We start from the raw sequence: 26,183 nt of genomic DNA, 5'->3' as shown, positions 1-26,183 counted from the left end.
AGGACAGGGAGGAGACAGACGGAGGGAGGAGGCCAGAGCCGGAGGGAGGGGGAGGAGTCAGGAGGGAAGAGGCGAAGAAGCCGGAGAGGGAGGAGGAGGAGGGGAGGAGCTCCGGCCCGCGGCGCGCGGGGACGCATGGCCTCGGGGTCGGGGTCGGGGTCGGGGTCGGGGTCGGCGGCGGCGCTGCTGCGGTTCCTGCGGCAGGTGGGGCAGCTCAAGGTGAGCGGCGGGCCGGGGGCGCGGGGGGCTCCAGCCCGCGGAGGCTGCACCCCTCCCCCCCTCCCCCCCTCCCGGGCCTGCGGGCCTCCCCCTCCCTGCCGGGCCGGGGCGGCGCGGGGTCCGGGTGTCGGGGCGAGCCCGGGCGGGGGTGGGGTTGGGGTGCCCCGAGGCGCCCCCTCCGCCCGCAGCCGCGCCGCAGCCCGCGGGGGGCAGCAGGAGCCCCAGAAAGGCTCCTCTCCTCTGCGCTTCCAAATCTGCAAGCCTGTGGCTCCTTAGGTTCGCAGCTTTCCCCACAGGCCCCGTTCGTTCTGCCTCTTTAAATGCAAGAAGTCCCAACTCTTGGAGTTCCGAGAAACGCAGTACTTTACAGTTTTATTTTTAATGTCTGAAGAACTCCTGTATGGCCCATAATTCCCATCCCAGTAACACGGAGTAACAGGACTGCTGGACTCTTGCAGTGTTTACATGTGAATTATTTCTCCCTCTCCTCTTTCTCTTTTTGTATTTTGTATTTTTATTTTTACTCACCCCCCCCTCCTCTTTCTCCTTCTCTGACCCCACTGGCTTATTTGATTCCAGATGTGGACCATTCGGTTGGTGAGGCCTCCTGTAATACTTTCTGAAACCATCACACTACTTCTGTACCCTACTCCGTAGATTTCTCTCGAAGAGCACAGCAGACACGTTAAATATTTATTTTTATCAACTTTTTTCTCTTCTTTTCATCAGAGAGTCCCCCGGACGGGCTGGGTATACAGAAGCGTCGAGAGGCCGGAGAGTGTATCGGATCACATGTACCGAATGGCAGTTATGGCTCTGGTGACCAAAGATGAACACCTTAACAAGGACAGGTAAGCTGCCGTGGACGCTGACACCTGTTAGGACTGCAGGTCTGTGGGTTCGGCACCGCTTCTGGTGACCGAGGCCTGTATCTAATTCTCGGAGGTTACTTAGAGAAAATAAATGAGAGACTATTTGCGGCGACCCATACAGGTTCAGGGGGTAGGAAGGGGAATTAAATGTGTTGATTGCTTCAGTTATAAACTACATTCTGGTTTTCTTTTGGCAAGTGATAAAGCCTGCCTTGGTCTCCAGCAGACCTAAGTGTGATATTAGGATTTCCAGGCCCGAGAGTGAGTGTGGTAAGTCTCAAATCCTGTCATTGTTAGTACATTCTGTGCCTTAGTCTAGCCCCTTTCATGAACACTATCACCTGTTTGTGAGGTGATTTTTCGGAAGGGTATGTGCAAGACGTAGCTGAGAAAGAGGTATCTCCTTTTAAAGTCAACAAGTGTTTAAAAGGTTTTGTGAGCACAGGACAAAGTTTCCTAGCAACATAGGACAGTAGGTAAATCTCCCATGAAGGACACAGGTCCCAACTGGCTTCTATAAAAAAACACAGAAGAAGTTATATTCAAAAGTTGGCAAGGTTGGAGCACCTGGCTGGCTCTGTCGGTTGAGCATGTGGCTCTTGACCTTGGGGCCATGAGTTCGAGCCCCACATTGCCTTTGGGGATTACTTTTTAAAAAAAAAATTAAGAGTTTAAGAAAAGGGTTTAGTAGAAGAGAGCAGGTGTCCTTGGCTGATCTTCATAGAGAGAGTGGAATCTCAGGTGAGCTCTGAAGAGTTGACTTGGTAAAGGAGAGGGCACAGAGTGCAGAGAGGAGGGTATAGCCACCAAAGCCCTGGTGGTAGGAAATTAAGGCTATGTTTTGGAAACGATACGTCGTAAATCGTCAGTTTGATGGTAGCGAAGGTTCATTAGAGTTGAGGAGCCCTGTTACTCTGTAGATGGTGTGGAAGTGGGATTTTTGGCAAAAAGTACAAGACGAATGTGGTGTCAGATAGAGATAACGAACCTGAGAGTAGCTGGAGGTTTGAACTGGATGACAGAGACAGGCTGAGGATGAGACAGTCTTGTGAACTGCCTACGACATAGTGGACACGTGAAACAGACTGGCCCTCGGGGGCATTTATATCATGACCTGCCTTTGTTACTTTGACAGTGATTATCCTCATCATTAATCATTATCACCGGTAACCATAGGCATTTGCTTATTGATCAACATGGTGCCAGGAACACACATTATCAAACTGAGTTTTTATGCCAACCGTATGACGTATTACTGTTCCTTTTTTAAAAAAAAAATATTTCGTTTATTTATTCATGAGAGACACAAAGAGAGGCAGAGACACAGGCAGAGGAAGGAGAAGCAAGCTCCATGCAAGGAGCCCCATGTGGGACTTGATCCCGGGACCCCGGGATCACACCCTGAGCCAAAGGCAGACGCTCAACTCAACCGCTGAGCCACCTGGTGTCCCCTACTATTCCTTTTTTACAGCTGATAAAATGAAGGCTGACAGATTGGAGCCTTGAAAGAAATTAAGTAGCTTGGCAAAGATCACACAGTGTATGAGTGGTTGCTGGGTTTGGAACCACAACTGCCCTAGTGCACGCATCTCTCTGTGAGGAGCCTCATGTTGACATCTGGCTAGCATACTGGGGAAATGATTGTTTCTGAATTTTGTATCAGGAAGTAAATGCTATGACCAGATCCTCTCCTCCTGGCTTTGTCATCTGAAGTCATCAACCTTTTAAAGTGATATTTGAAAAACTGGTCATTAAAAAAAAAAAAAAATGCATGCTAACCGTTTCTCCTGCATTCATGTATTACGGTGTTGAATATTAACGAGCAGTTTCAAATCGGAGCTGTTGTGGGCGAGGGGGATAGAGTTACTCTAGAAAGTACTGCATTAAAACACCCCGTGAGGTTGGAGGGGGAAAGGAAATTGCAGCTTCACAGGTAAAGGAGAAGGTCCTGGCAGTGAATCTAACCCTGTGTGGTCGTTCACCATTTCTCGCCTGGCCAGATGTGTACGCCTAGCCCTGGTTCATGATATGGCAGAGAGCATCGTGGGGGACATAGCACCAGCGGATAACATCCCCAAGGAAGAAAAGCATAGGCGAGAAGAGGTCAGTGCTGTTTGCTCCGCAGGGGACCACCAGAGGGACCCGTTGGTGACGCAGAGCTGTTGATTAGACCTGATGCAAAACTGTTGACAGAGTTTTGATAGTGACTCAGAAAGGGGAAATCAGGGGAGGATATTTGTAGGGTTTGAGGGCCTGGGCTGGAGAACGTTCAGATGGATCTCGTGGGACAGGCAGCTGGTTAGGTGGCACAGAGGTCAGGACAAAAGAGCCTCAGAGTGGACCGGTAGGACTGGTGAGGCGGAGTCACCCCAGGGTGTTGAGGAATCCGTTGTTGGTGCTTACTCTCTTCTGGGTGGCTTACAGCCTTGGCTTCTAGAAGCAGGGATTTCCAGAAGTGAGCAGAGCACTGGTGTGGGTTGTTCTCAACCTTGTTTAACACAAGATCAGGAAACTACGCCTGCTGCCTGCCTCGTGGGACACCGGGTCAGGAAGCTGCTGGCTGCTGTTCTCGCGCATACGGACATGGATAGTATGGCTTTCATTAGCACGAGGGCAGTTGCTAGAACTTGAAAGAATTCTCCAGGCTGGCTGAGCTCTTTGGAGGAAAGTTCTGCAAATCCCAAATATAATAATTATTATAGTTACTTGTGAGTTTCCAATTAGTCCTTTAGCGTATTGGTTAGAAGAAAAACATTTGTAATAGTAGGAAATGAACATCAAAAAAAAAAAGTAAATCAGCATCAATTTGGGCTCTAAATCCAGAGCCCAGGGCCAACGAGGAAGACATATTTGACACAGAAGTTGGAAAATCCAAGAAGGTGTTTTGTTTTTGTTTCGCTTTTTTTTTTTTTTTTTTAAATGTTGAATAGCTGCTTCTCAATTCAGGGATTATTGCAAGGTACTTTTATTATAGGACATTGGTCCTAAATTGCTAAGTGGCTGGATCCTTCATCAAAATGGTTTAACAGGGAAGGTGGGCTTGAATAGCTGTTCTCAGAGCTGGGGGAGACGGCCGTTCCGTAGGCAGCAGGACTTTTATCCCTCCAGAGACGAGAAGATGCATGAGGAACACCACTTTAGGAATTCTGACATTATGGGAACAAGGGAAACGGTGTAAGGAGTGTGTTCTTCCTGCCAATGTACAGACCCAGAATACAGGCTCCGCATCACGACAGCCGGTAAAAGGGAGAAAGCTGAGGAAATGCTTCTCTGTAGGAGTCTAGACTCTTGGTGAATAAAGAGGCCCTAGACCGATTGGCAGAATGAATGCAAGACCCAGTTAGTTCAAGATCCTGAGTGGCAGGAAGAATTAGCCCCGGCCCAGAGGGTGTTGAGTGGCGCCCCGACGTAGAAGAAAGGGATGAGGACAAAACTCCCTAATCATACAGCTCATTTCAGGATGCGTGATGGTTTTTTTCAAGGATAAATCTGGACTTTGTGGAGAAGACGTGGTGCAGTGAAGTACCAGAGGGTCCTTGGAGACCGTAAAGTGACACACAGAGTGAGAAGACCAACTGGCCCCATGAAGGCTCATAATGAATTTGAGGCTTCCTCTACAGAGGAGCAAGTCAGAGCCTTTTGGAAAAAAAAAAAAAAAAAAAGGAGAGAGTCCGTGGGCAGGCTCCTCAGCCTGTGAAGATGAGGGAAGACTGGCTACTGTCTGGACAGGAGTGAGGCCTGGCCAGTGACACCTCACGGAGGGGCCTGGTGGGGCCCCGGACAGAGGGACCCGCCATCCTGGCAGTGATGAGAACTTCTCGGGCCTCCTCGTACCTCCTGGGTGTCCCGGGGAACTTGGTGGGACAGGGGAAGCATCGTGAGGACTCGCGCAGGTTCCAAGACAGGAAACCAAAGGCCTGAAAGAGTGTTGATACCCCCCTTGCCTCTTCCTGCCACGTGTTAGGGTTTGGGAACAGAGAGAAAGGTCTGGAAGGTGAACAACTCTTTATGCAGGCGGCGTTTGTGAGCTAGACTTGGAGGTCTGAACCGTGCAGTAAGATAATTAAGTGAGGGTTCCTTGGCTCAAGGCTGATTGTCGGGGAGGAGAGGAGGTAGCGAGAGCAAAGGGAAACGAGGGCCTGGCAGAGAGAATTTAGGGCCAAAGCACTACTGTTGTCTGATCCTCATCCTAAGCAAGAAAAGACAGACTTTTATGTTATAACCCGAGCTGGCGAGTGACGCCTCGTGGGGAGCGTCAGGGCCCCGAGGCCGGGCTGCAGCAGCAGCAGGTCATGTGCGTGGAGGCAGGATCGCGGACGGTGTGTGTCTGCGGGGTGCGAGTTGCCTGAAGGTCGCTGAAGGACCATGAGGTTAAAAGGAGAAGAACCCAGCTTTTATTGGGGGAGTGAATGTGGTAAAATAGGGAAACTGAAAAAGGTAGCGGACGATGAGTAGAGTGTAGATGAGGGGCCCCAGGGCATGAGCTCCGGATCGGTCACCTCTTTGATCCTCACGCCAGCCCTTCCAGGGAGATGCCATCATTGACCCCATTTTACAGAAGTGAAGCCCGAAGGCCACAAGGCCATGTAACTTGCTCAGGGTCCGACCCCCAGTCCTCGGTGGGTCGGGCCTCAGACCCCACGGGACCCAGGGTGTGCAGAGAGGTCCCATACTGCTCGGCCTCAGGAGAGGGTGCAGGATGCCTTCTGGGTGCCTCCTGCCTGCACAAAACCGCCCCAGGACGTTGGCTGAGGCAGACCCAGCTCAGGACTTGGGGCAGATTGTCCACGTGCTGGCAGCGAGGAACGTGAGCACCCTGGGTCCCTGTGGACAAGGCGAGAAACCCCACAGAGAGGAAGAGGCCGGGGCAGGGCTCTCTGCCCGGAGGGCAGCCGTGGACCCCGGGATTTGGCAAAGTCGTTTTCTGATGGTTCGTGTAAAACACGTAGGCACGGTTGTGCAGCGTGTCTTGCCAAACAGAATCTCGAAACGTCGACTACCTAATAGGTCTCGAAAGGCCATCTGATCCTATCAAACCAAAGGCGGCAAAAAGAGTATAGATCCAGAAAATCCATGTCGGGTTTTTAAGAAGAGACCAACAACATATTCCTTACCTGTTCTTTTTAAAGGACGTGATGGTTTTCATCAACAGGCGCTTTGCCCGTAAGTCATAATCCGGTGTGATCCCCAAAAAGTTGATTTCAGCCGCACGCTACCTTTGTAGAAATAGAGTATCTGGCACGATGGGTGGCGGGTCCGTTCCCTGCTCGGTGGTCAGGCCAGGCGCCAGTCACTGTGTTCGGTGCCCGGTGCGACACCCAAAAGGAATAAAGTCACCCCAGCGTGGAGATTTTCATATACCTGCGAATACACATTAGTTCATTCTTTTCAAACAAAAGCAACAGACAGATGCTTGTCTCTGGAATAACGTCGGGAAAGACAATCCGTTTGTAAAGACATCTTTAACTTTTGGAAGTGCAAGGATTTTCTCGAAGTGTTTGACCGCCATTGATGAAAAGGAAACCGGGGAGGACGCAGACACCAAACACGGCCCGTCTGACACCACTGCGGGCGGTCTGGAGCCACAGGCCGCCCGGGCTGTGACTGCACTTAGGAGGGCAGCCTGGTGACACTGGCCATTGCGGTTTGCTCTGAAGTGGCTGGTGACATTTTCCCCCCTAACGTCTGCTAGACAAATCATGCAGATGGCCCGCGGGTGGCGGCTGTGAGCTGTGTGGCCGCAGAGATCCTGGCCCAGTGGGTCCACTGCCCACCGACTGGCCACGGGGCCTGCGTGTGCAGGAGAGGGCGGGAGGCCAGGCAGGGCGAGCGGATGACGCGCACCTGTTTTCAGCTCCTTGGGGAAAGGCCTGCGAGCTCTGCCTGACGCACGCCCATTGGGGTCCCCCCGCCGGGACATGCAAGGTGCGAGGTGCCCACCCCGGGACGTGCGAGGTGCAAGGTCCTCACCCCCAGATGTGCGAGGTGCGAGGTCCTCACCCCGGGACGTGTGAGGTGCGAGGTCCTCACCCCCCAGACGTGTGAGGTGCGAGGTCCCCACCCCGGGACGTGCGAGGTGCGAGGTGCAAGGTCCTCACCCCGGGACGTGCGAGGTGCGAGGTCCCTACCCCAGGATGTGCGAGGTTCGAGGTCCCCACCCCCAGACGTGCGAGGTGCGAGGTCCCCACCCCGGGATATGCGAGGTGTGAGGTCCCCACCCTGGGACGTGCAAGGTCCCTACCCTGGGATGTGCGAGGTGGGAGGTCCCCACCCCCAGACGTGCGAGGTGCGAGGTCCCCACCCCGGGACGTGCGAGGTGCGAGGTCCTAACCACGGGACGTGCGAGGTGTGAGGTTCCCACTCCGGGACGTGCAAGGTGCAAGGTGCGAGGTCCTCACCCCGGGACGTGTGAGGTGCAAGGTCCCTACCCCGGGATGTGCGAGGTGCGAGGTCCCCACCCCTGGACAAGTCTACAGAGGGAGGGCGAGGGACGGCTTACATATGCCCTGGGTGGTGCGGCCCCTGCCCCTGTCCCGCCCACTGCCCTTGCCCCTCCGCTGCCCTTCCCCCTTCTCCTGCCCCTGCCCCTTCCCTGCTCTTCCCCCTCCCCATGCTCCTTCTCTCCCGTGCCCTCCCCCTTCCCCCGCCCGCTCCCCCTGTCCCTGCCCTGCTCCGTCCCTGCCCCATCCCCTCCCCTTGTCCTGTCCCTCCCCTCCTTCTCCTCCTGCCCGCCCTTCCCCTCCCCCTCCTCCTGCCCCTGCCCCGCCCCCTGTCCCTTTGCCTCCCCTGCCCCTCTCCCTCCCCTGCCCTTCCCCCGCCCCATCCCCTTGCACCTGGCCTGCCCCTCCCCCTGCCCGCCCCCTCCCCCTCCCCTGTCCCTGCCGCGTCCCTGCCCCATCCCCTCCCCTGTCCCTGCCCCACCCCTGCCCCATCCCCTCCCTCCCCCTGCCCCGCCCCTACCCCATCCCCTCCCCCTGTCCCTCTCCTCCCCCTCCCCTGCCCCTCTCCCTGCCCCTCTCCCTGCCCCGCCCTCCCCCTGCCCCTGCCCCTGCCCGCCTGTGCATCCTCAGCCCACGGGAGACTCAGGCCGGCCCTGTCCGTAGGCCAGTAAGTGCCCTGCGCTCCGTGCTTCGTGTCCCGCGGCAGAACGTTGACAGTAGGAAGCGAGGGCGACGGTGTGCAGAGCGTTCCCGAGCTTTGCCACGCGGGTGGCGCCTCTGCCCCGCTCAGGCCCCCTGGGCCTCCGCGTGTCTGTGTTGGAAATGCACGGGGCCCCTGTGGTCCTCCGCCAGACGCCGACCCCCGCCTCGCTCCCGTCGCCTGCGATGGGCGCACAGCCCCCCGGGGCCGGGTGGGTGGCTGGTGGCCGGGATCCGGGATCTGGGTGGGTGGCCAGGGTCCTGGCGGGAGGCCGGGGTCCGGGTGGGTGGCCGGGGTCCTGGCGGGTGGCCGGGGTCTGGGATCCGGGTGGGTGGCCGGGGTCCTGGCGGGAGGCCGGGGTCCGGGTGGGTGGCCAGGGTCCTGGCGGGTGGCCGGGGTCTGGGGTCCGGGGCCCGGCGTGCCGCAGGCCGCAGGGTGGACGCTGGGCGAAGCGCTGGGGCCTGACACTGACTCCCTCACCTGCGCCCACCGCCGCCTTGGGAGCCGCGAGCTGGTCGGGCACTCAGCTGCCCTTTGGGGGGGGTGTCGGGCACTCAGCTGCCGTTTGTAAGCGGTTGAGCCCCGTTTCTCGCCTTCTTAGGGGGGCTGTTAACGAGGTAAATGTGCTCATGATCCCAAGAACTGTTTGCTATTCCAGGAGGCCATGAAGCAGCTAAGCCAGCTCCTCCCCGAGGATCTCAGGAAGGAACTTTATGAACTTTGGGAAGTAAGTATGTGGGACGCGTGGCTTTTTGACCTTTTTGTGTTGTGATTGACTGTACATGGCTCACCAAGGTTTCGGGTGGCCTAGGGCACCCTGATGGGCAGTCCCCAGCTTAGTCGGTTCCCCTGGGTGTCTGTTTCTCGCCTCCTGGCTGCCGCAGGAATTGCTCATGGCTAAAAGAAAATTTTCTCCCTCCTAATGTCCCCATTTCCCCGGACACCACAGTGCCTGGCACAGATCTGGACTCCACAGCCCCCTGGATTTCCTGTCGCTTTGCTGTTACCCGCCCCCACCCCCCCCAGCTCTCCTGCCCACCCCACACCCACCCACCCATTTCTGGTCCTTGGGAAGAACGTGGGCCCTCACCATGCCCTGGCTTGGACCTTGGGCGTATTCCCCTCTCCGAGTCTGTTGTCCACCTAGGAAAGTCTGAAGACTTGTTTGGAGTCGAGTTGGGGCCAGGTGAAGTGCGGCCGTGATGCCAGGCCAGAGCCTGGGCCCTGTGGGTGCTCCCTCCCTTCCCAGTGCTGCACAGCAGACCAGGAGGCCACTTGGCTGGATGGAAAGGGCAGAAGAGTGGAGAGAGCAAAGAAAGCCATTGTGCCCCCACTGCTCTCCCTTCCCCTGCGGTCCACTCTGGCCCTTGTTCGCTTGAGCCCCCAGACCCTGCTCCCTAGCCTCGAAGATCTTCACCTCACACGCTTACTTTCCAGGGTTCCCTCCCATCCCTACTCCCCCGTGCTGCCTTCCAATGCTGATCCTCCTCCTTTCCTTCCAAGTCTTCAGGTCCCCCCACCACCCAGCCTTGCTCTCCCCTGAGCCTCAGAGCCTCCAGAGTTCCCTTCCCACTGCCTGGCATGCTGGGTCAGGCCTTCCCTTGACTTGGGAAGACCCAGGGCCAGGTAGGGAAGTGTCGGGGTCGACCCCTGAATGCACGTTTCTCCTGAGATGGCCTGTTTACCCAGTGGCCGGATTCTGTGGTGTGCTGTGCTTTCTGGGGCGTCGCTGGGTTCGGGGATGGAAGAAGCGTCCTTCCCTCTGGAGGCAGTAGGAGGCTGTGATGCAGGGAGCAGGCCTTGCTGCCAGACAGACCTGGATGTGAATCCCACCTCCCTTGGGTCAGGTACCTGGCTCTAGTTGGCTTGTTGCTCCCAGAACATGAGAATAATAAGCTCCACAGGCCCTTAGCCACAGTTAGGGAGTCTGCGAAGTTCAGGGAGTCAGTTTAAACAAAACAAAACAAAAACACCTGCTCTAACTTGACGACACACAGCAGGATCTTACCGGAGTCCACAGGAGGCTGTTCAGGCTGTCCCCCACTCTGACCTGTCCCTCGTGGTGTAAAAATCAATATGCTTTGATGTTAGAAATATTCATCTGTTCGGCAGCTGAGTCTGCCCTAGGCCCCACTAGGACTTCTCCGTAATACGTACTCTACATACCATATTATTTTCCTAAATTAAAAAGATGCTGAAAACTGAAACAGGGTTTAAGGTAAAGTATCATGAGCCGTTAATGCCTGCCTGGCCGAATAATTGTGATAATTAAATTTGGCAAAATATGCCTGGTGTCTAGCTGGAGCCTGGCTCAGGTGGTTTCTGTTACCAGGTATAACACGGTTGCTTCAGGGACAAGAGCCCCTTGTGCCAAAGAATGTACTTTCAAGGGAACTTCTGGAACACGGTGAATTGAGGAATAATGGAGTGGAGTTGGGTTGCACGCCGTACATTGAAAGAAAAAAAAAGTCCCTGAGTTTACGAAACTAATCTCATGTCTTTAAGGAGGGACTTGCGTAATTCGAAAACCTTTTATAAGAATTGGTTCCCTTGTGTTGCCGAATTATCGTAAACACAGTGGCATTATCTCTTACATTATTTTCTCAGTTAGCCACCAACAACCGGCTAAAAAAAGCTTACTGCAAAATCTACTTTACAAAAATTAATTGACTTGAAATTCACTGTAAAATCTTCTCTGATTTCATTAACTAGCTTCCAAGTGAAAACATTACAGAAAGACTTTGGATTTGGGAAAAAAACAAAAAACGAACAAACCATAAAATACAGAGCACGAAGAGACTCAATAACCCCAAAACGAGTGACAGTTTTATGATCTTGTAAAAGTCCAAGATCTCAGGACAGGTGCACAGCTGGCTGCCTTGGTATGCGACTGTCCTTGAGAATTGTTGCTGCCTGGCGGCCTAGAGCTTAATTAAAAGAAGAGAGCAAGGAATCAAATTGCTTTGTTGGTGATCCTGTGGGATGTTGCTTGGTGCCCAGGAGGAAAACTGTGAGCTTCTTTACTCTCTGACACGAACGTCATCTTTGCATGCTCCGGAAGGGTTGGGAGCTCCTGTTCCTATGAAGAGCCCGAGGGCGCAGATGAATGTACATATAAGCAGCAGCGCATTTTTCAGACATAAGTATAGAAATTGATTCGCAGAGAATAGTATGCTTGGCTCTTAAACGCCTTTACCAGCACGTACACCCCTATGAACGCAGTAGCTGCTTCAGGTCAAGAGGTAAGGTCACCAGGGCCCCGGAGGCACAGACTGAGCACTTATTTAAGTCTCCGTATGAGTATGGACGTGTGCCCATGCTGGTGGGCACGAGTGTATATAAGTTTATTTAGATATTTGAAAAAAAATGTACATCCCTAATATTGAGTATTATTTTGTAAAGAGAGTGTTAGACATTAGACTTGCCCCTAATTTCTTTGACCATTTCTCCCTGTCCTGTGCTTATTAAAGACTCTATTTCAAGAACGAGAGTGTCACTCTCCACAGTACATGTTTTTTCAGAGCCCACAGTATCTTCTGACACAAAGGCCTAGCTTTGGGCGGTTCTCAGAAGATAGTCCCCTCCCCTCCTCTCTTTCTAGTGTGGATTGAATTGTGTCCCCCTAAAATTCACATTGTACCTCCCAATAAGACCTTATTTGGAGATAGGATTTTTTTTTCTTGCTCCATTCCATAGTTTATTCTCAATATTTAGTAAAATATAATACACAATTAGGCAATAAATACTTGTTGCATGAATTTACAGGACTTCTTTATGGGTACTGTGAAGGAGGTTTCTTTTTTTTAATCATTATATTTCAGACTTTGTTCATCTTGAAGTATATCCTTTTTTAAATTCTTTTTTAAATTCTTTAAATTTTTAATTTTTTAAAATTCTTTTAATTTTAATTTTTTTAATTCTTTTAATTTTTATTTTTTGGAAATATATCATTTCACGTCTTCTCTAAATAGGAAATGGTAACTGCAGAGAGTTTTTCTTTTTGAGATAGGATCAAAAAATTTGGGGGGGAGATAGGATTTACACAGAGGTAACCACTTCAAAAGGGGATCATTAGGGTGGGTCCTAATCCAGTATGACTAGTGTCCTTATAAAAAGGGGAAGTCGGAGGGATGCCTGGGTGGCTCAGCAGTTGGGTGCCTACCTTTGGCTCAGGTCGTGACCCCGGAATCTCTGGATCGAGTCCCGCATCGGGCTCCCTACATGCCTGCATCTCTGCCTCTCTCTCTGTGTCTCTCATAAAAAAATAAATAAAATCTTAAAAAAAAAAAAAAAAAGGAGGGGGAAGTCGGACACAGATATGTATTGGGGAGCACCATGTGAACATGAGGGAAGCCGTCTATAAGGCAAGGAAAAGGGCCTGGGGCAGATTCTTTCTCACAGCTCTTGGAAGGAACCAGTCCTGCCAACACCTTGATCTCTGACTTGTAGCCTCCAGAGTTATAAGACAATAAATTTCTGTTCCCTAAGCCCCTCTTTGTGGTTCTTTTTATAGCAGCCCCAGAAAACTAATTCTCTGTCTCTCCGTAGCTCTATTTTCCCTCTCTCTCTGATACCTCTGGTACTATGAAGTGGCTACTTTACTGTATTCTTATCTATTTTAAAATCATCTCTGTATTCTGTCTCTGATTCTTTCCTGTGTCTGTTAAAATTTTGTAAATTTAAAACTGGAAGAAAACCTGTGTCCAACTCCTTTAGTTTACAGACAAGAAGACAGGGCTTAAGGAGCAGTACCTTGCCCAGGGTCTCTTAGGTGCCAGGTGACAACACCTCCCTCCTAGTTCAACATTGTCTTCATATGGTGATGTGGTGTGGTGGTTCACTGAGCAAGCATTTACCGTTTTACCATGTTTAGGACACCTCGCCGGTTACTTATTTGTAGTAAGAGATTCTTGGTGTCCTGGCACTGCTGTAACAATTTGCAGAAATTTGGATGGCTTTAGACAACAGAAATCTATTGTCTCACAGTTCTGGAGACTAGAAGTCCAAAATCAAGGTGTCGGCAGGGCCATATTCTGAAGGCTCCAGGGAAGGGTCCTTTCTTGCCTCTGCTTGGCTTCTGGTAGATGCCTCTTCGGTTTTTATTTCTATTTATTTGTTTGTTTGTTTGTTTCTTTGTTTATGGCATCTTCTAGCTTTGGCACTCCTTTATAGACACATCGCTCCAACCTGAGCCTCTGTAGTCAGGTGGTGTTCTCCCTGGGTCTGTATCTGCACCCAGATTTTTCCTCTTATAAGGACACCAGTCATTGATTGGGTTAGGGCCCATCCTAATCCAGTATGACCTTATCTTAATCTGATTACGTCTGTAAAGACCTTATAAGATCACATTCCTGGATTCCAGGTAGACATCAAGATTTTTGGAGAACACTGTGCAACCCTGTATACAGACTCATTTTCACTTCTGCGTTTTTATAATTCATGTTCGGTGTTAGTACGTGGACTTCAATATCCAATTTCCAGGATTCACATACCCTGTTTACTGCCAGCGTGATCTTGGGCAACTTACTGAACCTCTGCGCCTCAATATCCTCGACTATAAAATGGCAACAGTAATAGCACACATACCTATCTTATAGGTCGAATGGCAGTCGAATTAATGCATACATGTAAAGCACTCGGAATATTGCCTGACGCATGGTAGGCTGTATCCTTCCGGTCTCCAGTCTGTATGTTCTGCTTTGGGTTTAAGAAAATATGGTCCTTCTGTATCCAGGAAACTTAGAATTAAGTACCAGTTACATAGAAAATGCCAGTTGATTGATTCCTAAAATGTTAATCATAGCTGTTCACTGCTATAAATAGCTGTCGGCCCCCAGGGTCATGTCTCTTTAATGCAATTAAACATCCTTGATTATAATTTATCTTTGTCATGGAAGTGCGAAATCAGATTTCAGCAAGTCAAGAGAAAACATTTTCATTTTTCTCCCGAGTATCACAGAAAGATGTTCCCCCCACCACCTGCCTTTCAGTTGAAAGAACCATCCTGGTGAGTCCCAAGGCAAAGCAGGAGCTCCCTGTGCAGAACGCCTGGCACCCCGCCTGGCCTGGGAGCCTTTCCCACGCGGCAGCTTCTCTCCATGTCACCCGAAGCTCAGCCAGTTGGAGACACAGTGGGTTAAGGATGCCCTTTTAGGGGTGCCTGGGGGGCTTAGGGATGGAGCATCTGCCTTCAACTCAGGGTGTGACCCCGGGGTCCCGGGATCAAGTCCCACGTTGGGCTCCCTGCATGGAGCCTGCTTCTCCCTCTGTCTGTGTCTCTGCCTCTTTCTCTCTCTGTGTCTCATAAATAAATAAATAAAATCTTTTTTTTTTTTTTTTTTAAAGGCACCCTTTAAAAGTCTCCCTACAAAGGATACTTTGTAGTTGAGGCGCAGTGTGTTACTGGGGAGTGGGTTGCAGAGCAACAGGAGGATCCTGGGTCCCGGAGGGAGAGTCCCTGGGAGGCGAGCCAGTGGAAGGTTCCAGACAGAAACTTCCTGTAAGGCTTCGTGGGGCCTACCCCTCCCCAAGGAAGAGGGAGGAGGCTTGTGGCCTCCTTGTCCCTTCCTTCCCTTTAGGGACCCAGACTTGTGTCTCTCTGCTGCTTGAACTCCCTCTTGTGTTGCTCCACAGAACCCCAGTCCCAGCCATTTCGGCCCCTTGTGTTCCCCAGTCTCAGCTGGGGGCTGCAGAGGGCTGCTGCAGGGGCCTGCTGGCCCCCCTCCTTGCTGGTCCCCCCAGGAGGGCCTAGACTTGCACCCAGGCCCGCAGCACCCCCTCAGGGGCCCCACATCTGCTGTCCCTCACTCTCCTCACTCACCAGTTGGCCTCTCCTCCCCCAACTTTATGGCAGGTAATCTTGCCTCCTTCCATGGGAAATACAAGCGTCCAGATGGGAACTTTCTCAGCCTCTGGAAGGGTGTTTCCCTACCTTATTTTGAAATAAACGTCCCTGGATACCACATTACCCCCCTCCGTTCTCGGCCTCCCCAGGCTGACGGCCTCCCCCACTGTCCCCAAGGCCCTTGCCCTCTCTGCCCGGTGCCCCTGACACCTGTGGCTGCGCATTGGTGAAGCTCTCTCATCCCTCAGGGCTGTGACATTGTACCTTCCTGATTTTCTTTGTCCCTTTCTGGCTCTTATTTTCCTTTTTTAAATTTTTATTTTTTATTTTTTAAATTTAAATTCGATTCATTCACATAGGGCGTATTACTAGTTTCGGAGGTAGAGGTTAGTGGCTCCTCACTTGCGTGTAACGCCCGGTGCTCGTGACATCAAGTGTCTGGCTCCTCTTTCTTGAGTTTGTGCGCGGGTTCCTCTTCCTCGGCTGACTTGGTCCGAGCCCAGGTTCCCTTCCCAGGGCCTGGCCTTGGCCTTGTCCCTACGCGCTCCTCCCGGGCTTCACTGGTCACCTTCTGACGGTGCCGTGTGTTCTCCTGGGAGTCACCCCCCTGGGCTCCGGACTTAGACTCCCACAGCCTAACGGACAGCACCACCTAAATAGCCTACTCAGTAGGTTCATCGCATCCTCATTTTTTTCAACCATTTTTATTATTTTTAAAACTGTCTTATAGAAAAATAAAGCACAGGAAAGGACACCAACACCTGTGTATGGCAGGTGAGTTACCGGAAGGATAACGGCCTCGTAACTGCCATCTGGCATCAGGATCCCTCGGCCCAGAAGCCCTTTCCCATGCCCAGGCCAAGCCCAGGCCCTCCCTTCCTCCAAAGGCAACCGCTGATGTTCACAGGCACAGCCTCACCTTCTTTATGGTTTTATCACTCAAGCGGTCGTCCAAGACATTTTAGTTCAATCCTGCCCGTTTTTTTTAAAGTTTCATATACCTTTTGAATCCCCTTTATTTTCACTATTATTATTTTTAAAGATTTTATTTATTCATGAGAGACCCAGAGAGAGAGAGACAGAGACATAGGCCGAGGGAGAAGCAGGCTCCCTGCAGGAGCCTGATGTGGGACTTGATCCCAGGACCCCAGGATCACAACCTGAGCTGGAGTCAAGACCTGAGCTGAAGGCAGACGCTCAACCATGGAGCCACCCAGGCGCCCCTGGAATCTCCTTTAATCCACAGTTCCTTCTCTGCTCCTGATGCCCACCCCACCTCTTTCTTTTTCTTGCAAATTATCTGTTGAAGAATCCAGACCATCTGGCTCGCAGAGTTGTCCAAAGCCTGGGTTTTGCCAGTTGCACACTCACGATGCAGGGCATGTCCCTGTGTTCTACTTTGTGCAGATTGGTGCACTGGGATCCAGAGGCTGGATCAGACTCATGTTGGATTTTTCTGGCAAAACTGTAGATGCTGTTGGATTCTTTCATCATGAGCCACAGAATGGCTGGGGTTTCTCGATGCTTAACGTCCCTTCATCCTTTCGGGCTGCACAATTGTAAAATACCCGTGTGTTTATCTCGTTTTCATTTAGTAGTTGAAATAATTGTATTAGCAGAGGCCTCTTGGTCATCTAGTCTTTGATTGCAGCTCCTATCAGAAAGATGAGGGAATCATGCTTGACTTTGGTCGTTGCTTCCTCGATGGTGGGAATGACAGGATAGTCCAGCCTCATTCATCTCGAACACACTTCGGCCAGACGTCCCGGTTGGCCTCCTTGTGTCAGTAGGCAGCGCTACTTCAAGACCACAGTGTGCGCTCGGGGGTCCTGGCTGCTGCTGAGTTGGGTATGGTCTTTATGCTTTTTACTGGACAGAGCTGGGATAGCTAGGGTATCTGTGTGTACGCCTCGTGGGTTCATGGTGACATTTCCAATTCGAATACAGTACTGCACGGGGTTTACTTATTAACCTCCTTTATGGTGTGTCTTACCCTCTTCTATATTGTCCTTTCTTCCTCTCAAGGAATCCTGACTGTGTAGGCTTGGTCCTTTGCTATACACATACATGTCTCAGGATAACAATTGTGTATATGCCACCATCATCAATTCCAGGTACTGAAAACAGTCTAAAAAATTGTTTTGTCTGGGTGGCTCAGCTGGTGAAGCGTCTGCCTTCAGCTCAGGGTCCTGGGATCGAATACCGCATCACTGCATCAGGCTCCCTGCGCAGGGTGGGGGGGATCTGCTTCTCCTCCTCTCTCTACTCCTCCTCCCTGCTCGTGCTCGCTCTCTCTTTCTCTCTGCCACACTCTCTCTCTTCAAGAAATAAATCTTTTAAAAAATTGTTTTTCCTATCCTGTTTTCTTCCTGTATTTTTTTAATAGTTGTACTCTATCTAGATTGTACTTTAGATTGTCAGAACATTGAACTATTATATACTGTTTCTTATACCTCGTTGAGTCTTAGTTCTGCAAGCACCTTTGATGCTCACTCCCAGTCCTTTTGGCAGGTTTCCTGGTCGTTTGGGCTGGCTGAAACTTGTTCTCTTGTAGATTCTTCAAGAAGGGCTCACAGGAACAATATGCTCTAAGTCTTGTCTCTGTTCTCTACACTGCAAGGTCAGTACATTACTCCCGTTCTCTTTGGTCACAAAGCGTTATCGTCAAAGTCTGATGATAATTTTATTTCCCTTATATGTCAGATGCTCTCTCTGCATAGGTGTCCAAAGGACTTTTTTCATAGATATGATTTTATTAGAATGTGTCTTGGTGTTGGTCCTTCTGGGTTAGTATCCTTAGCTACTTGGTGTGTGTTTTCAATATAAAAAAAAAAGAAATTTTAATTTCAAGAAAATGTTTTTGAATATAGTTTTTCTTTCACTTTGGTTTCTTTTTTTTTTTCCTCCAAAACTCCAACATCTCTGTGTGTTGGTTCTTCTTTGCCTTTTTGAATATTTGTCACCTTCCCTCGGATCCTTTAAATTATCTTCATTTCTTTTTGACTTTTAAACTTTTAAACCTAACTTCCTTTTCAATTTCCATTTCTCTTAAGCTACTATTTATCATATTTAAAAGTCCCTGTGTATTTGCTTAGCCTTCACTATGAAAATGACTTTGTCTTTTATCTCTGATGTTTTTTATATGGTTCTTTCATGTCTTCCCATTTGCTTAGCATCTTATAGTTCTTTTTGAAGTAGTTTTCTTACAGATTTGGTCCTTTAAAAAAAATTAAGAATGTCTTTCTGATGTGAATCACCTGTAGAGATGTCATTTTGTTCCTTGTTCTCTTTATCTTCTGGTAGGCTTGTATGAGATCTGACCTCTGATCTTTTTTTATTGCTCATTCTGATACCTAATCAGTATTCCTGAACTTTTGGAACAAAACTTGGTTCAGATAACTTCTTTTTTTGAGATTTATTTGAGAGGGGAGGGGGAGAGAGTATCTTGAGCTGATTCTGCACTGAGTGTGGAACCCGACGCAGGGCGCAATCATACCACCCTGAGATCATGACCTGAGCTGAAACCAAGAGTCAGATGTTTAACCAACTGAGTCAGGCGCCCCCAGATAACTTTTTTGAATTTCACAGAGCTTCCTCATCTGTTTCGTTTTTAAATGTGGTGTTAAATTGTATGGTGGCTTGCTTTCAGAGATTTCCCTGGTTTTGTCTTCTTTCTGCACTTTTTTTTGGGGGGGAGGTAAAGATTTTATTTTATTTATTCATGAGAGACACCGAGAGAGAGACAGAGGGAGAAGCAGGCTCTCTGGGGAACCCGATGCGGGGCTCAATCCCAGGACCCAGGGATCACACCCTGAGCTGAAGGCCACTGAGCCACCCAGGTGCCCCTCTTTCCTCACTTCTATCTGGACTTTTTCTTTTCTTCTTGTTACCTTCACCCTACTCAATTTTGGTTCCACCTCCAGCAGTTTCTCTTCCTGGGGGCCCCCTGTCCCGGCGGGGGGAGCCCCAGCAGAGCAGGTCAGGCTGGTGCACCCACCAGGGCTGGGCTTGCACCAGCAGCTAGTGCAGCACCCCTGTTGGTTGTTGGGAAGTTCTCCTAGTCTCGGATCCATCAGATGCCCTGTTGCTCCTGCTGATTGAAGCCAGGGCTTGGGGCTGGAGGCGATGCGTGGTAATGCTATGTCACATAGTTTTGTTATAAATGCTGTTCATTAGGTTTTGATTCTATTGTCTCTTTGCTCGGTCAGTTTTGGAGGCCCCTTTCCCCACTCTGCTCCCTCTTGAGTTATGCATGCCAGAAACAAGAATGTCATTTTCAGCTCTTTCTTTTGTTCCTGTTCACATTTTGGTTCACTTCTTCCTCCTTAGTGGTTCTCAGATCCTCCCACTTGTCACATCTTCATTGCCACGAGATGAGGCCCAGACAGATTCTCCTGGCTTCTCTGCTGCTACAGTCTCAGAGCCTGATTTCTCTCCTTCCAGTCTACTCTTTTCCACTCTGAAGGTAGAATGACCTTTCCACAGTGCAAATCTGATCATGACCCTTCTGGCCTGAAACCTTTCAGTGATGTCCAGTAGCTGCCGGAGGAGCTGAAACCCTTGATCACAAACTGCAAGGCTCGTCCTCCCCCCTTCAGCCTCTTCTCTCTCCTCTTGCTCCTGCCATTGTTTCTGCATCCTGTCATGAGAAACCACTTGCAGTACATTCCCCAAAGATCCGTGGGGTCATCTTACTTCTAGAACCCTATTGGCCACACTGTTTTCCTGGTGCTGCCTCACTGGTGGAAAATGAAATTGGGAGATGCCTGTACCATTATTTTTTGAGGAAAAACCCAACAATTTATATTTTTAAAAGAAACATGTAATTTCACTGGAATTTGTTATACAGTGTGTGGTCATTTCCTAATGGTCTTGAAATCTTTTTTTTCTCACTTTGAATAGAGAAAAATCCTGGACTGCTATGCATAGAGTATATTCCACTTCTTTGTTGAGCAATGGACTTGAATTTATTAAATATAAATATATAATTATAAATGTGAATAAGCATTTAAATAAAAGCAATTATTTTTAAGTGCCTTTGAAATGAAACAAAATGTATTTGGTTTCATATTGAAACGATTTCCCTGTACAATTTTCAGCTCTATCAAAATCCATATAGCTGCCTTTATAAGAATAAGGCATCTAATAAAAACCGAGAAACCTTAAGTGATTCACATCACATCCCCCTGCCAAGAAAGCATGACAGGTTCATTATCCAAACACATCTGGGGTGGAATTACAAATGAGAGCTTTGCAGGGAAGCCAGTTGGGAACACTTTGGTCTTAATAGAAAAACGATTCTATATAGTATTAATTGGGACTTGCAGTTATGTGACATGTGTCACACTCTAAGAAGCAGCCCTCCTGTAGCTTTTTGTTTCAGGCTTGCACTGAGGGGAGAGGGACCAAAAGCAAGAGGAAAGGTAAAAAAGCTGCTCCCCATCCATGGCCTTCACCACTTCCCTGTCACCAACACGTGCGTGCACACAGGCCATTGCACATAGAACCCACAGATCCTGGCCGTGTCCTCCAGAATCACGACCCAGGGGGACTTGGTGAAATATTCTCTGTTTGGAAAGCAAGGACAGAGATTTCCAGTGTAAAGGGGCAGCCCAAATTCAATGAGAAGGCTAGACATTCAAAAGGACATTTAAAAAGGAAAAGGAAGCCTGGCCCTTCTGAACTAGGAGGGAAATCATTGGAGAAGCAGGAGATGAAATAGTAGCTTGAAGTTAAAAAGACATCCATGACTCAGGTGGAAGGAGTAATAATGATCCTGAAAGGAAGACAAGGTCCCAGATGGGAAGAAAAATGTCGGGAGTGTCGCTATGAACAGATGAGACTTTCGAGGCATCTGGGGGACTCCACGGAATCACCAGCTCATCCTTGCGCGGGGTGCTGATAGTAAGGGGGAGGCACAGACGAGCGTATCTCTGGAGGGTTTGCGTGTGGTCGGGAGGGCTGGCCAGTACAGAATGTTCCCTTAGCTGTGACTCTGACTTCAGGACCAGAATAAGAATCTTCTGGAATGCCTGCCCTGCCGCTCTCATCATGTTGCTCTCATTGTGCCTTTACTCAGGAGTATGAGAACCAATCTAGCGCAGAAGCTAAATTCGTGAAGCAGCTGGACCAATGTGAGATGATCCTGCAGGCATCTGAGTATGAAGACGCTGAGAACAAACCTGGGAGGCTGCAGGACTTCTTTGATTCCACGGCAGGTACTCTGTGCTGTTTTCAGTAAACACCATCGTAGCTGGGCTGACCCTTAGCATGGTGGCTGATGTCGCCTTCGTGAGATCCGCTGTTGGTGCCGTCCAATGACACTTTCCCATGGAGCACCTAAGAGGGAGATGGTGGGCTTCATGGTGGGAGGCAGTCTGGTGCCTGGTGGTGAGAGCGTCACCACCCTGGGGCCTGAGCAGCGAGCCAGGTTCACGTCGACACCTGCCTGTGTGCCCTCGGGCGGCCTCCTGGCCTCTCTGGAAAACAGAAACCATAAGGCTTACCCTACTTGAGTCATAGGTGGATTTTGAGATGAGATGAGAGAGAGACAGAGAGAATGTAGATGGAAGTGCTTTACAGAAGCCAAGTCATGAAAGACGGAGGTAGAAAAATATGTAAAAGTAGAGAACCCCACACCATCGAGGCCACCATTGTCCGTATGGTGCTTCCTAGCACGCCCTGGAGCCCAGCTGGTTCTGGTTCTGCCACATACAACCCATGTAACCTCCAGCTAATGACTTGACCTCGCTCTGGGCCTTAGTTCCTGTATTTTTAAAATAAGGCTAATTCTAGGGGCGCCCGCTGGCTCCATCGGTAGAGCATGCAACTCTTGATCTCAGGGTCGTAAGTTTGAGCCCCATGTTGGGTATAGAGATTACGTTAAATTTAAAAAATCTTTTAAAAATAAGGATAACAGGCAGCCCGGGTGGCTCAGCAGTTTAGCGCCGCCTTCGGCCCAGGGCGTGATCCTGGAGACCCAGGATCGAGTCCTGCATTGGGCTCCCCACATGGAGCCTGCGTCTCCTTCTGCCTGTGTCTCTGCCTCTCTCTGTGTATCTCTCATGAATAAATAAATACAATCTTTATTTAAAAATAAAATAAAATAAAAACAAAAATAAGGATAACTACAGAATCTACTTTATGGGGGCATTTGAAGATCCAGGGGGTTGGCTCCTATGACGTAGCTGGAATAATACCGGGCAGTGGGCCTTCGCTGTCTCCCTTCTGAGCCCCCAGAGAGCCTCCAGAGAGGCTGAGCGCGCTGCAGAGGCACGGGCTGCTGCCTGAGCACAGCTCCGTGTCTCCCGGGCCCCGGCTCCCCTGAGAGCACGGCCCGAGGGCGCCCATCTGGGACCTCTCCGGATCTTGCAGGGCCCCTGGCCCACAGGCTGTGCTTCAGAATACGATGCACATGGTTGGGAGGTTGATTCGATTTCCCTTCCCTCTTCTCCAGCCCCCTGCCTCTGCCTCAGACAAGGCCCCGGTCACTCCTGCATTGGATGGTGGTCGTTACCTCCTAACTCGGCCAGCCAGGCTCACCGTCCGTGTCTGTCCTGCGTGTCTGCAGACACAGGTCTTATCACACCTCCATCTGTTAAACTTCTCTGGCTTTCCCCTTCCTAAAAAGTAAGACCTTGACACTTTGGAGTGGCCAAAAGGCTCTGCAGTCTGCGGCCACTCGCCTCCCCGGTCTCCTTTTCTAATCCTCCCTGTCGAAATTAGGCAGGCGTTCCCTTCTAGTCGCTCAATCTGTGTTTGGTCCAGAACTTGCCATAGGGTCGTGACAGTCTGACTTGCCTTCTCCATAGCAGTGTTCCTTGTTAGGGCCCTTCCCAAAACCCCCAGTAGCTCACCCTACCCCAGAGTAAGCTGTTTGGGGGCCAAGACCAGGTTAGTCTCCTCTGTCTTTGATACAGGCGGTGCTCAGAAGTATTTGACCTCAGTTAAATAAAGAGCATTGTGAACGAGGGAGCAGCAGACTATGGCCAGGCTGGGCTGCTGCTTGTTTGTGTAGGTACAGTTTTATTGAAAGAGCCACACTCATTCTCTGTGTGTTGTCTCTACTGCTTTTAAACCACAGCAACAGAATCGAGTAGAACTGAGTAGTTGGCAACACAGACCGCATAGGTCACAGAGCCTGAAGTATTTACTGTCTCACTCTCTGCAGAAAAGGTTTGCCAACCCATCGTAGGCACCGGCTGGGTTCCCAGATAGCATACGTCACCAATAACGTAACTATAAAGTACCAGTCATGTTTGCGTGGTGCTTTGCATTTTGACACGGTCATCTTCCACTTTGGCACACTCACAATGAAAAAGAAAAAAAATGAAACGTGAAACTACTAGAAGAATCAAAAAAATGTGGGAGCCTGAAGGGTCCTCTGGTTCAAACTCCACATCTTATCGAGGAAGAAACGAGCTGAGAAAGAAGGTGATGTGCCCGCCACTGAGTTGAGATGAAAATTCACTTTGCTTTCCACGGTGGTGCACGCCTCTATTAGGAAATTAATAATTGTGAGTAATGCAACTGGTGTAAGGAGTGGTTTCTTAGTCATCCCAATAACGCTTGAAGAAAAAACAAGCTTCGTTAGGGAGAGAGGAAGATGTACACTGTGACCCTCGAAGATTTATTTTTTTAAGTAGACGGTACCCCAGCGTGGGGCTCGAACTCATGACCCCAAGATCCAGAGTTGCACGCTCTACCCACTGAGCCAGGTGACAGGCTTCTGAGGATTTTGAAGGGGACTTAAAGGCTTTAGTTTGATAACATTTAGTTTGATAACATTTTTATTTTTCTAATTCAATCACCACTTAAGGCTTTTTTTTTTTTTTTTTCTTTTTCTTTTTGAAACTCTGTTGTATGGAGGAACAGCATGGAGGCCAGTGTGGCTGGTGGGGGTAGAGGAGAAGAGAGGGTCACGGAGAAGTGGGCTGAGGCCCGGCGGCCAGCTCAGGAGGTTGGCCTGTGCTCTGGGTGAGATGGGGAGCCCCTGGAGAAGGTGGACCACAGGGCCAGTGTGATCTGACTTGTGTCTTGGAAGGGTCATGTGGGCTGGAAGCAGGGAGACCAGCTGGGGGTCATTGGTGTATCCTAGTGAGAAATGATAGTGCTTTGAGCCAGGATGGTAGTGGTAGAGAAAGGAAGGACTAGTCAGATTCTGGATATATCCTGAGGATGAAGGTGGACAGGATTGTGGGGGGGTGTTTATGAGAGACGTCCGAGGATTTTGGTCTGAGCACCTGTAAAACAGTGGAGTTGCCGCTAGATGGGGAGGAGGGGGAGGATGGGGGGAGTTAGGTGTCCGCAGATTCAGCCGCATGCAGCTAAGTCTGCGTCCTTGATGGGAGCCACTTTGGTAGGACGGTGGGAATAGTCGTGATAGCTTGACCTTTCCAGAACGGGGCAGAGGGCAGCCTGGAGGCAGCGGGGAGCTCGGAGGGCAGACCCAGGCCCAGGGACAAGAGCCACTGTGTGACAGGGCTGCGGGGAGAGCCGTGTCCTCAGGGTGAGCCAGACCTCAGGAAAAACAAGTGAAGGGAACGTTCAGAGGAGGCCGAGCATAGGGAGTAACTGAACAGAGTTAAACAAAGGCACTGGCAAAAAAAACCCCAAACCAGGGGAGAGATGGTGAGTTTGGTATTCCCCTGGGCCAGCTACTTTCAGCCCAAGGTGGCTCGTAGGTTGGTGGCTGCCTGGGGCAGAAATCTGGGAGCACTGAGTGGCGGGGACAGCCCGGATCCGTGGGCTGTCGTGTACAAGTGTCTGCATGAGGCACGTTTGCATCCGGGCACGGCCTAGGCCGTCTGTCTTCCCGCTAGTCTTTTTATATGTAGGTGCCTTGTCCCTCCCAACCGCAGGTGCGGAAGGGGCAGGGGCTGCGTTCAGTGCTCTGGCTGCTGTCCTCCGTGAGCGTCTGGCCCCCACTGGGAGCACTCAGGCTGCCCGGGGTGGCTTCCCCTCGCTCTGCCTCATGGGCCACTCCTTTGTCGGGCTCTCATCCCCAGTGCCCCGTGGCCCCTGGGGTCATCAGCTCTGAGTGATCCCCTCTCCGGGACCTGGAATGGTTGCACTGAGTCACGGGGTGGAGCCAAGCCTGGGATCGAGCTGGACGCACGGATGGATTTCCTTGTTAACACCTCGTTCCCTGTCTTCTTGCCTTGCAGGAAAGTTCAGTCACCCCGAGATAGTCCAGCTGGTTTCTGAACTCGAGGCAGAAAGAAACGCCAGCATAGCTGCTGCCGCCCGTGAGCCGAGTTCTTGACATGTGCTCCCTGCTGCGGCCCTCCTGCGACGGGCGTCGTGTTTTTCCCTCTCACGTGTCGTGTTTTGCTGCTTTTGCTTTGATTCCCCCCAGACGTGAGTCCGTTTGTTTTCCATTGCTTGGACTCCAGCAAGAAACACAATACAGTCTGGATAATAAAAGAAGCTGCGAGCAGGATGTGGTCCTGGAAAATTCCCTGGATGAAGACTGGGGGGTAGTGGGGGGAGCTGCTTATGAACTAAATAAATACATCTTTAAAACCTTAAACTTTGGACTATTCATTGGAGATTTTAAATCGTTTTATTCTAAATCGTTTTATTCTAAAGTTATAACCTACCACCCCGAAGGCCAGATTCATGGAATGACGGAAAATTATGAACAGGTTCTTGAGTTGACACAGTGCTGAGGAAAGGAATGCATCATCCGCAGAGCCACATTGTTCTTTTCTCTGTGACCTGCTTCAGGCCCCTGATCAGAGATTTGTAAACCTGGTAACAGGTAACCTGCCTCTCCCTCTAATCCTTTTCTCCATTTGAGGATATAAATTCAGGTATACAGTGTCTTCCTCTGTATATTTTTCTTGTCTTCTCTCTGCATTTTTTCCCCGATTTGTAAATTCTCAGATCTCGATTTATAAGAACATCGATCACCAGGTAAGAAATCTGTAATCGGAAGAAGAGTATTACTGGGGTCACCGCACCTTATGTGGGGACCACATCAGACCTAGTTTCTCCCCTTCGTTTCCTTTCATCGGGTAAGTAACCTGCCCTGCTTGCCTTTCAACAATGCACAACCACTCAGTGGTGAGAAGAACACTATCCAGGCAAACCTGCCCCGTATTTTG

The 26,183-nt window shown here is 50.4% G+C and overlaps 1 protein-coding gene across 1 annotated transcript; it reads left to right on the top strand.

Moving 5' to 3' along the window:
- HDDC2 (HD domain containing 2) lies at positions 1–25,606 on the top strand. Its single transcript, XM_025422941.3, has 6 exons — positions 1–219; positions 949–1,070; positions 3,092–3,194; positions 8,890–8,958; positions 21,155–21,293; positions 25,242–25,606. The coding sequence occupies exons 1-6, from the start codon at positions 136–138 to the stop codon at positions 25,337–25,339; spliced, it is 615 nt and encodes a 204-aa protein (XP_025278726.1). The 5' UTR covers positions 1–135; the 3' UTR covers positions 25,340–25,606.
- The last annotated feature ends 577 nt before the right edge of the window (positions 25,607–26,183 follow it).

The sequence above is a fragment of the Canis lupus genome, chromosome 1, assembly GCF_003254725.2.
Source record: "Canis lupus dingo isolate Sandy chromosome 1, ASM325472v2, whole genome shotgun sequence".
In the NCBI taxonomy this organism is placed as follows: domain Eukaryota; kingdom Metazoa; phylum Chordata; class Mammalia; order Carnivora; family Canidae; genus Canis; species Canis lupus.
Note: the sequence above shows the minus strand (reverse complement) of the source record. Positions and strands in the feature narration are given on the sequence as shown.

What these genes read in the sequence shown, in the direction of transcription:
- HDDC2 (XM_025422941.3), top strand. Translation starts at nt 136, where the DNA reads ATGGCCTCGGGGTCGGGGTCGGGGTCGGGGTCGGGGTCGGCGGCGGCG. An exon ending in GGCAGGTGGGGCAGCTCAAG is followed by an intron (nt 220 to 948) that starts GTGAGCGGCGGG and finishes TCTTTTCATCAG; the next exon opens with AGAGTCCCCCGGACGGGCTG. An exon ending in GAACACCTTAACAAGGACAG is followed by an intron (nt 1,071 to 3,091) that starts GTAAGCTGCCGT and finishes TCGCCTGGCCAG; the next exon opens with ATGTGTACGCCTAGCCCTGG.